General features: G+C 39.3%; 2 protein-coding genes across 3 annotated transcripts in view; both read left to right on the top strand.

Moving 5' to 3' along the window:
* Window positions 1–1,714, top strand: part of ccndx (cyclin Dx) — a 3,427-nt gene extending 1,713 nt beyond the window's left edge. Inside the window, exons 3-4 of the mRNA XM_010781486.1 lie at window positions 459–788; window positions 1,313–1,714. Coding sequence (XP_010779788.1) covers window positions 459–788; window positions 1,313–1,462 — 480 coding nt within the window. The 3' untranslated portion in view covers window positions 1,463–1,714. The remainder of the gene's footprint in view (window positions 1–458; window positions 789–1,312) is intronic.
* Window positions 1,715–2,185: 471 nt separating this feature from the next.
* On the top strand, window positions 2,186–7,543 carry nucb1 (nucleobindin 1). Of its 2 annotated transcripts, none has more exons than XM_010781484.1 (13): window positions 2,186–2,269; window positions 3,376–3,499; window positions 3,586–3,693; window positions 3,818–3,950; window positions 4,823–4,926; window positions 5,107–5,292; window positions 5,392–5,482; window positions 5,564–5,622; window positions 5,835–5,927; window positions 6,031–6,120; window positions 6,597–6,767; window positions 6,927–7,041; window positions 7,125–7,543. In XM_010781484.1, exons 2-13 carry the CDS (start codon window positions 3,380–3,382, stop codon window positions 7,208–7,210), a joined length of 1,356 nt encoding a protein of 451 aa, XP_010779786.1. In that variant the 5' UTR covers window positions 2,186–2,269; window positions 3,376–3,379; the 3' UTR covers window positions 7,211–7,543. The 2 variants fall into 2 exon arrangements, with proteins under 2 accessions (XP_010779786.1, XP_010779787.1); XM_010781485.1 differs by having other exon boundaries at window positions 2,197–2,273.
* The last annotated feature ends 3,673 nt before the right edge of the window (window positions 7,544–11,216 follow it).

Raw genomic sequence — 11,216 nt, 5'->3', positions numbered from 1 at the left:
TGTTTGATAAAACATCCTAACCCCAAATGATTTCCATGAACTTTAATATATGTTAGAGGCAGCACATCTCTCTATTTGAGAAGCTGGAATCAGAGAAATTCTGAAAATATAAAAATGAACAAAAACCCACTATTTGTTTCCCTCAATAGATAAGTGGATGGGAAAACAGTTACTAAAGATATTATGCCAATGTATAAATATTGAATATAGTATTGATGCATTTACCCAATTTAGAATTTAGAATTTGGTTAAATGAATGACATGTATTGATTGAACTTATTGAACTCTAACACATCCTTTAAGATGACAAGATCATATTGAAGAAATATCACAATGTATCAATACAAAAACATCCCTTTTGTGTTTCGTATGCACATATGATGCCAATCAATAGGCTTTCTCTGCATGTTTTATTGTTACACAATGTTTTCTAAATGCACCTGTCTTCCCTCTATCAGGAGATGGAGCGTCTCATCCTCGCCACCCTCCGATGGGACACAGCAGCAGTGACTCCGCAGGACTTCTTCCCACATTTCCTTGCCTCTGTGGAGGAGCGAAGAGATGGAGACAGCGGTGACTCTGAGAAGGGGCTGCTGCTCTCCACCCTGCGGCGGCACAGTGACACGCTGGCCGCCATGTGTGCGTGTGACTCCCGCTTCCTGGGAGCACCACCGTCCCTTGTTGCTGCAGCGACACTGAATTGTGCTCTGCGGGGCTTAGGCAACAAGAGCCCGGCTCAGCTGGCTGTCATATATGCGGCACTAGCGGAGCTCTGCCAAGCTGACCTGGTGAGTACACCTGCAGTCTGATGCTGCACATTACAGTATGGCCTTTTGATCTCATCAGAGTTGTTTCCATAATATGTTAAAGGTTCCATGTCATGCTTTTCTGGTTATTACCCGTCCCCTTGTGTGTTATGTAGCTTTTACTGCATGGAAACGGTCTGCAGAGTCACTAACCCTCAAAGTACACCCTGTAGCGAGTAAAACTCTAACACAGAAAATACCTTTCTATGCTGCCCCAGAACGCCTCGTTGGAGATTTCTTTTTTTCCATTGTTTTCTTCTTGGGTATAGTGACGTATTTGGGTATAGTGACGTAACGTAACGGCTCCGCGGAACTCAGCCTGCGCACACACACAAACTCCCAGCCAGGCTAGGATAGGAGAATCTATTTTAGGTATACCTCAACAATGGAATTATGATCAGTAGAAATGGCCATGACATGGGACCTTTAAGAGAGGTCTGTTTGGGTGTTCAGTCGTTAAAAAAGCCAGGTTGCATCTTTGATTTTCTTTATGTCTTTTATCCAAGGCATTGCTACAGTGCTACAGTGACATGATCGAATATGGTCTCCGACAGCGACTGAGGAGCGGGCTGCAGCAGGGCCCCATGGAGAAGGAAGAAGAGGTGGAGAACGAAAGACCCGGGACCCCTACTGACCTGAGAGAGATTGATTTTTAGACACTGGATCGACTTTTACATTGAAAGTGTGAATCGGTCAAAAACCTATCAAAGTGTATCAGTCAAACTGATATATATTGAACATGACCTCGAAATGCTCTGACCTGTTTTGATATTGTAAAATTATTTTTTGAGTGACTATTAATTTATAATTTATTGTTTAACTTTATTTATTTGTGAACACTTTTGCAATTTTGTCTTTCGCATGTGCCATATTTTATTATCTATTTCTATTTGTAGGCATAGATGTTATTTTGATGCATAATATTTATATATTTTATTTATTATTAAGTGAAATTGTTGGCTCTTTTGATGTTAATTTATTTCAACCTGCCATTACTTTGTGTTTGTGTACTGAATTTAATATACATGAGATCTATTTTTCAAAGAAATTAAACGTTTAAAACGTTTGTACAATGTGTGTTTGGCATTTGTGTTTTATTTATGTTTTTGGTAATGCTGCCTTCACTTACTTCACACATCACATTTACATAACTCAACAGGGTCAGTTCTTCCGAGCTCTGAACTGGAAAATATAATGTATCTACTTTCACAAGGGTCATAATTACACCCTTATAGGACAGTGACAGGAGCAAATATGTTGGGGGCTGATTTTTTAATCGAGGGTTACTACTTAAAATAAAACAAAAGGTCTAAGCTGGTATATTTGACATTTCTGTGGGAAGTATTTCCGACGGTCCCTGAAGGCAGCGTGTAGGACAACCCTTTCACACCCGTGACGTCAATTTTATCCGACGCGAATACAAATCGTGCTTTGAGAATCGGATCGGATATAACATACGTGCGGTAGGTAACTATCTATTTAAAGACATCTTGTGTTAAAGTGTAATTAAGATTTCTTGTATCGATGCAGTTTAAATTAGAAATAATCGTGACATTTCAGAGACAACGCAGTTACAACCCCCGATGTTCAGGGCTACTGTCGGTGATGGAAAACCAGAACCTGTTATATTACCTGTACAATTACATTGTAACGAATGAATAACATTATAAATGCTGTTAAACAAAGCATTACTTTATTCATGTCATAGGTTCAATCTCACATATGATATGGCTACATCTAGGGAAGGATACCATTTTTTGCTTAGCACTTCCCTCATCCGCATCCGTGTTGTCCTAATAATCTAAGCTAGTTAGCTAACGATCACTAGCCACCACACGGATAATACACTATAATACTAATGCTACATTTAAATTGGGTTATTTATTATATTCAGTAACCTTTATGGTATCTTTAGATGAATAGATGCTCCTATTTCAGCTTGTAGAAGGTGTCCTTCTCAGAAATGAACGTTACGCCAAACTCCACCTAACACATCTGATATTATTGATCATCTTTTCAGAGAAGCCACAAACGTTATAGATCTAAACAACTTTAGAGTTTTTTCAATTATATGGAATCTCTTTCCGAATTCGGCATACAGTATTCATACCAGCCATGAACAAAACACACTAAAATAAGATAATGAGTTTGCAATAATTATGTTGTTACGTGTAACTAACTAACCCAGGGTCAGGGTTACTATCCTCCCAGATGAATTCTTTTGTTTTGATTTATCTAGTAGTTTAAATATATATACCTATACTGTTTGCACCTTTAAATGAAAGTCTGAGCTAACATACAGCAGGGTTAAATTGTTCAGTAACAGAGGACCTTACAATCAGCCTCACGCAGTGTTACATGCCTTTGTAAGATTGTAGCTTTTCCATCATAGTTTGATTCATATTTTTGCATGCTTAACCAATGTGCCCTTTGTCTTTGTGCATGTTTTTAAGGACTTATATCTTCTGATATTTTTTTGTTCATTAATGATTGTTGTAAAACAAATCCTCTATAAATAAGTGTAAATGGACCTTGACAATATGGTAACAGTTAGTGTGGTTTATCGAAGGAGGATGAACCCAACACCTGTGTGGCTGTTGGTTCTATCCATCTGTGCTGGGGTCTGGTCAGTGCCTATAGATCGCAATGGAGACAACCAGGAAACTAAAGAAGAAGTGCCGGAAGAGAACGTGGTAACAATCTCAATAATCTCAGTCATGTAATTAATTGAGTTTTAGTTGGTTGTGAATAATCTGTCCTTTCATACACACTCTTTCAGGACACTGGCCTTTACTATGACAGGTATCTCAGAGAAGTGATAGAGGTTTTGGAGACAGACCCTCACTTCAGGGAGAAACTGCAAACAGCGAACACAGAGGACATCAAGGTCAGCGCCCATTTCCTATTTCATTCTCACTAACGAAGCTTCCTAGTTTACCTTTAAACTGGTAAACTGAGGATCTCAGGTTTAATCTGTTGTCCTCCCCTGGATGTCTTGTGTGCTTCTTCAGAATGGTCGTCTCAGTAAAGAGCTGGATCTGGTGGGTCACCATGTGAGGACTCGTCTGGATGAGCTGAAGCGTCAGGAGGTTTCTCGCCTCAGGATGCTGCTCAAGGCCAAACTGGACAGCACCAATACACAAAGTGAGTGGACTCATTTTCATGTAGTGAAAAATAGTGTGTACATGTACCTATTTAAATAGATTGTATTCAATTTTGTGCAGATCCCTGCTAAAAAAATGGCATGGTTTCTGTATCAGAAAAATACATTCATATGACAAATGTTCATTTGTGAAGGTAGCGTTGTCTTCTTTTACAGGTAAAATTGTGTTGTGTAGTGTAGGGCTGCTCGATTATGGCAAAAATCATAATCTCGATTATTTGTGTCAATAATTGAGATCACGATTATTAAAAACGATTATCCTATTTACTTTGAAAACATCAATTTATTGAAAAAGAAAAGTTGCAGTATGTTTTTAATAGTTGATTACCCTGAACTTTAAATATAATTCAATCGAAAAACCAATACAAAAAATAAATATATTTTTCTTTTTTAAATAAATAATAATAATTTTTAAAAAAAAATCGTTTTATTTCGATTATGTTGTTTTCATAATCGTGGCTAGCCAAAATCGTAATTGCGATTAAAATACGATTAATTGAGCAGCCCTAGTGTAGTGTATAAAATGTCACATTGAACATAAAACAAGTATTTGAACTGAAAGTGTCTTCAAATCTTACTAATAACTATACTAAATGTGATCCAAATGATGTACTCTGAAAAGCAATATTTGTATGATTTTGTGAGTAACGCAATCAGCAAATGTTTTCTTTTTTTACTTGGAAAAAATACCAACAATAGTAAATATGCACATGAACGCATTATAGTAAATTGTGTATTGAGAGAGGAATGTAACTTCCTTAATACAGAGGTGTGTTAAGTGTGTACAGGATATAATGGAAGTCATATGAGTCCAGCATGTGTTTGGTAATGATGAGTCTTCTCTGCTTTGCAGGCCTGCAGATGGACCACAGCTCGCTACTCAAGCAGTTTGAACATCTGGATCCCCACAATCAAAACACCTTCGAGGCCAAAGACCTTGAGCTGCTAATCACAACGGTAAGATCCCCAGAGACAGAAAAATCAGTCTGTTTATGTGCTGACCAGATTGAAATGGAACGTGTGAATCATAATTACACTAATCAGAGTTGAGTAGGCTACTAATACCAGTCAGACCATGATGGACAACCTGTTACTGATTGTCTTGGAATAAAATATTCGCTCTGGCTCTTTGTCTAGGCCACCAAGGACCTGGAGAACTACGACGCCGAGAGGCACGAGGAGTTTAAACGCTACGAGATGCTGAAGGAGCACGAGAGACGGGAGTACCTGAAGGGCTTGGACCAGGAGAAGAGGGAGAAAGAGGAAAAGAGAATGCAGGAGCTCAAGGAAAAACACCACCAGCACCCCAAAGTCAATGCTCCAGTAAGCACAAATGTTGTTGTTTTTCAATTGGAAACAAGTGGAAGTGAATGAAGCTCTCTTACATGTGTTTCCTCTTTGCTTCATTTTTCCAAACCTCAGGGTAGTGTTGCTCAGCTACGGGAAGTTTGGGAGGAGACAGACGGACTGGATCCTAAGGAGTTCAACCCGAAAACATTTTTTAAACTGCATGGTGAGTGGCGCCTCTTCTTCTCATTCCTGTCCTTTTCCATGGTAAGAAAAGCATTCTTATTTCTCCTCCGCCCTGTTTTAGATACAAATGAAGATGGTGTTTTAGATGAGCAGGAATTGGAGGCTCTTTTCACTAAAGAGGTAAGGCCTTAAATCTTGTCTTCAAAATCAAGGTTTTAATTGTTTTGGTTTTGCTATGAAAACCCCTTAAAACCCCACGACACAATATCAAAATTGGATGATCATCTATTTGAAAATACAGCTGTTTTGACTTTTAAAAAGTACAAGTTCTGAACCTGACAGCGGTGATATGCACAGCAGCCCTGTAACACCTGTTCATTTCCCTCCTCCAGCTGGAGAAGGTCTACGACGCAAAGAACGAGGAAGATGATATGACGGAGATGGAGGAAGAAAGGCTGAGGATGAGGGAGCATGTCATGAAGAATGTGAGGGTTTATGTTTTTGCTTGTTTCTAACATATGCTGTTATACACTCCACTTCCTTCCATGCTTTGCCACAACTCATATAGCTGATGTTTCTGTGTTAAAGGTGGACGCAAATCAAGATCGTCTCGTCAGCTTGGAAGAGTTCCTTAAATCCACAGAGAAGAAGGAGTTCAGTAATCCCAGGGAGTGGGAGGTAAAGAGCCCAGGGTGGCCTGTAGGTCGGGGGTGTGGGCGGGCTATCGGAGGTTCAAATCTGTGGTTCAAATCCCAGGACAAGCTGGGGAAATGTGGGCGGTGTAGTTAAATGTGTAATGCTATTCTTTCTTTTCATCAATTTGCAGACTTCAAGCTGCTCCCATAAGTGGCTGCTGTGAATGGAATTATGTAGTTTAATGTTGCATTTAGTTAAAGAAAAAAGCTATTTAGCATTACATTGCTTTAACACTGTCCACTCAGGAGGGACAGTTCAGAAGATAAGTACCCATAATATAGCTTGTCCCCTTAGTCAGAGATGCATGTGTTTTAGTATCAGCTAATAGCTTTGAACAAAGACATATTGAGAATGAAGAGAGAAGCAGAACCAGCCAATGGGGGTGAGAATAACGAAGCTACGTCTTTACAAATCCATCATATTTCAACAGTTGTGTGAATGTCTTGCTGTCTCTGTAGACTCTGGAAACTAAACCGGCGTACACAGAGGAAGAGCTCCAGCTATTTGAGGTGGAACTCAGGGACAAAGAGGAGGAGCTGAAGAGGAAGGCGGAGAACCTGCAGCAGCAGCAGGACCTGCTGAAGGAGAGAGGCAAAGCCCTGGAGGCGCAGAGGAGGGAGTACCAGCAGGTAACTGTCCCCACACTCACAGCTTTATATCAACCCAAACTGGATTCAAAGAGTGGATCATAATTACATGAGGGTTACACTTTTTCAATAACCAATTCTCAGCCTGTAATAGCACTGAAACATACAGGTGATAATTCAGTTGCAATTTCACAATTTCAGGCTGTATTAGAGATGTCCCAGAGAAAGGAACAGCAGGCAGCCGACGGGCAGCCCCCGGCAGGTCCTAATGGAGAACTTCAATTTCAACCAGAGGCCCCAAAAGTGGAAGATAAAGGTAAACAGTCTGTGATACAATGTATGTGTTATTGTTGGTGTGAATTTATTTGTATTGAATGTATCTTTATCTTTCTCTCACAGAGGTAAAAGCCCCAGCTGAACTCCAAGGCGAGGCCCCGAATCATCTGCCTGCAGAGCCTCCACAGAATCTGCCTATACACACTTAATGGACACTGACAGCCTTATTTAATATACACACACACACACACACACACACACACACACACACACACACACACACACACACACACACACACACACACACTCCAGATGGGTTCGACAAACTGAATTATGTGAACTGTATGTAAATTCAGACTTGCCTTGTGAATCATGACATATCGTACTGTGTGTTCATCTCTGTGGTCTACATTAGATTTCAAGATCTAAAAAAACAATATATGTATATTCAGAAATCTTCAGTTTCTGATGACTTTTAATTAAAGCAGGGTCCTAAGTGTAATGTCACAAATCTTCAAATAAAGTCTTATTTAAAGCCTCTAAACCAAACTTCTCGCAATCAAATTATTTTGGGGGCTACCGACGGGACAAACTAACTGCATACACTCCCACTCATGATGTAGTAACGACAACCAGGGATTGTATTCATGAGAACGGCATCGCTGAGTGGTAAAAGAAAGAAAGCAGCACTTGTTAGATTTATGTTTTAGGATTTAGAAAATGTAGATATAGTACCTTATCAAAGCAATCCAACACTAATTTGATGTTCACTCTGATTTTGGAAATAAACTCTTACAATATATAATACAAAGTACAGTATTATAGTCCATTTTAAAAACATAGTAGTAGGAAATGTGCAATACTAATTGAGCAATCCAGTGTGTGTTTGAGTCTCCCCTGGGAGCCTCTGATCCTTGTTGTTGTCCCGCTGAGGAGACGCTCCCCTGTCTGCTGATCAGGACATTCCTATCGGCATTCCTGTAACCCTCTGACCTCTGGTGACCCCGCAGAGCCCCTCCTCTCCTGATAGCCACCCAGCTGCTGCTGTCAGTCACCGCGTCTAGATAAAGACGTCTTCAGAAAGCTCAATCCTCAAGTCAGTGTTTATTATGTGCATCATAATAATCCCTGGTGTTCAGACATTATATTTATTGTGAAATGTTCTTACTTGTGGGCATAGCAGCACATACGGTTTCTGATTGAGTGTAACCCTTGCTTGCACATGTTTCCTGCAAATATCAATAGATGAAATACACTTGTTGATGTTTTAGCACAAAAACAGGTGCAAAACATATAAAGTATTGTAGTTATTAATGAGGTGTTGTATTAAGTGGCATCCTCCCAGTTAAAAGGTCAAACATTCTCGATTCAGTCCAATGCTCTTTGATTCTTTGCAATAATTCTTGTTCGGTGTGGGCTCGTTTGTGGACTGCTGTTGTTAATTGAACATTTCAGCCTCAGGGATATACAGAAATGTATAAAACGGACAAGTAAAATCAAGCAATCTGATTTGTTCTTAGTCGTGATATACTGAGCGTACATCACGGGTAAAATTGTAAGTTACTTTTCACAACAAGTTAGTATCCCTCCGCGTCTGAGAAAAACAGTATGCAGTTGGGCTGCATACTCCGCTTCGCGTCGGGCCGAACCACTCCCCTTAGCTGTGATATAATGAGCATATACCACTGCCTGTCGTGAGCTATTGCTTAAGCATACCATACCTCTTTGTCAGCAGTAGAATAATACTGAAGGTAGTTAGTTAATAGTTTTTTATAACTGATATTGACCACAGATATTATACCAAGACAATATAAACATATACACCACAGAATATGCAGGATTGTGTTTCTCCTGCAGAGCTCAGCCAGTCTGCTTTAAAACAGGATTTCCTTTGAGTCCGGACCCAGCTCCCTGTGGGAACTTTAACAGGTTTGTGTTGTGTGTGCACTGTGCAGAAGGCATCGTGCACAACACGAGCCCTGTCATTTCATCCAACTGTTTGTGACCAGAGGTGGTAGTGAAGCTGTCAACACACTGTCAGTGGGTCTGTGAAGACGTCATGGCAGGAGGGCATGATACAGGGACATCTTGTAAGTATACTGCGCTCAGGGGAGTTTCATTCAAACACAGAAACACTGATACTTTACTGGAGAACTTCTGTTTTTTTGTGACTGTGTTCATTAACTAGACTATACTTCAATAAATCATTATACACTGCATGATTTGTTGTAAAAAAAATCCTCTGAACTATAAATGATCCTATTCCTAAAGAGGTACAGATAGATTATTGTGAAGTATTGACATGTTTGCTCCCTTAAAACGTTAACTTACAGCCAAAAACTGTTTGTAAGTTTTCAAACTCATCCAGACAAGACTGAGATCTGCTTTCTATCATCCCACACGTTCCTATTTCTTACTTCTGTTTTTTCCTCTAAAATATATTGTTTTCAATTTTGAATTGGATGCACTTTGATTCACTCTGGTGGCTCTACTGTACATCACCCTCTCCAAAAAGAACATTACGTCACCTCCATCTCACCCCCTCCTCTCCCCCCTCTCCGTCTCTACCTAGGATCTTAACACCCGCCTCTTCAGCGATCTGATTGGCTGACAGACCAGTGCATGACAAGTGATGGTGACTGGTACATTTTAACTGTGTAGTAGTGGGTGATTTAATCATATGGAAACAAATTGTCAACATTTGAATTCAATGTTATTGAAAAAAACGTAATACTTCATAAATCCCTAAATAGTTCACCTCAATACTTTTAACAACAGTCACACTTTTAGTTGTTTTCAAATGTTTTTTTGGTTTGCAACTTTATTTAACGTTCCTCATTCTGTTCAGTTCTTCAAAAAAGATGTGAATTCATGATGGTTGTTTAAAATCTGTATCTATGGTAGTGCATTGCATTTCCCTTATTTAGCCGCCAGAGGGGGCACCTGTTTAAATACTTGGGCAAGTTTCATTTACTAGACATTTACTAGACATTTAGAGACAACTTTTTAATGAAATAATTGTCCCTCTGATAATGACAATTGCATTTGTGTCATAAGGTATACAACTGAAGTAAAGTGCAGTATGAAATTAAAATAAGGACCTAAGGAGTTAACTTGATGATAACCGGTGTGAGTTTGTTTCTTTAAGACCCAGCATCTTTACCGAGGAGTAGGGATGAGGGAAGATAAACGATGGGAGGTTGTGAAGTTACACAGAAAATTAACGAATGTGACCGGAAGCACTCTGATTCGACTTCAGAATAAAGTTTTCAGTTATTCAAGTATCAGTCATTTTTCACCTTTTAACAGTGTGATACTATATTGCACATTTGAACAAAAACATATATGGCAACAAGGAGGCAATTCAAGCCATATACTAATGCGGCATTACACCTGTCCTGGTTTGGTGCTCTGTTCTGTCTGTCCTGTTGACTTGTGATATATAGAAAGTCCAATCACAAACAGATATACTATGTGAAGTTGCTTGCCGTTATGAGATAAACCAGATATTGATGTTAGTGTCTATCTGAGAGTGGGCAGTTTGATTCACACCCCCTGTAGCCAACACGTCGGAGTCCTCAGGCAAGGTACTGAATCCCAAATGGTTGTTTCTAAAAGTAAAAAAAAGACTGTTTAATTAGTTTTATTTAATGTAATTTGAATAGTCTTTAGATTTTAAGATGCTTGAAAAGGTAAAAATCCTTGACTAGAATACAGTAAATTGAAACTAGTTCAAAAAGGTGTGCAGCAAATAAAATGTGTTTCCCCCCATTATAATTTTAGCATTATAAAATAAAACTAGTGCTTACTCATCTAGTCATCTTTACACGGACTCACAGTGAAATAAATCATGATAAGACATATCCAATATGCTAATTCTTAGCAAGACTCTGTGAAGTCAAACACAAGGTGGCATACACAGTAGGCTACCTGTAAGACTGTGTTAATAAGCTAGCGCAATAACCTAAATATTTATACTATTTAAAAGATATGTTTAAAAAAAGACTGCTTTACGTATAGAGACTCGAAGTAGGACTATAGGTAGGCCTATATAAGTGTTGTTCACATATAAGACAAAAACTCTTTTTTTTTGTATCTTGGTTGGACCAGCTCTTTGCATACCTGCGTGTTTTATTCTGAAAGTCCGGACCGGACGTTGCCTGTGTTTACCTCGTGCAGCTTGACGCGAAGCAGCTCCATCGCTCCCACAGCACA

Source organism: Notothenia coriiceps, unplaced genomic scaffold (assembly GCF_000735185.1).
Source record: "Notothenia coriiceps isolate Sejong01 unplaced genomic scaffold, NC01 NC01_scaffold00023275, whole genome shotgun sequence".
Lineage (NCBI taxonomy): Eukaryota > Metazoa > Chordata > Actinopteri > Perciformes > Nototheniidae > Notothenia > Notothenia coriiceps.
Note: the sequence above shows the minus strand (reverse complement) of the source record. Positions and strands in the feature narration are given on the sequence as shown.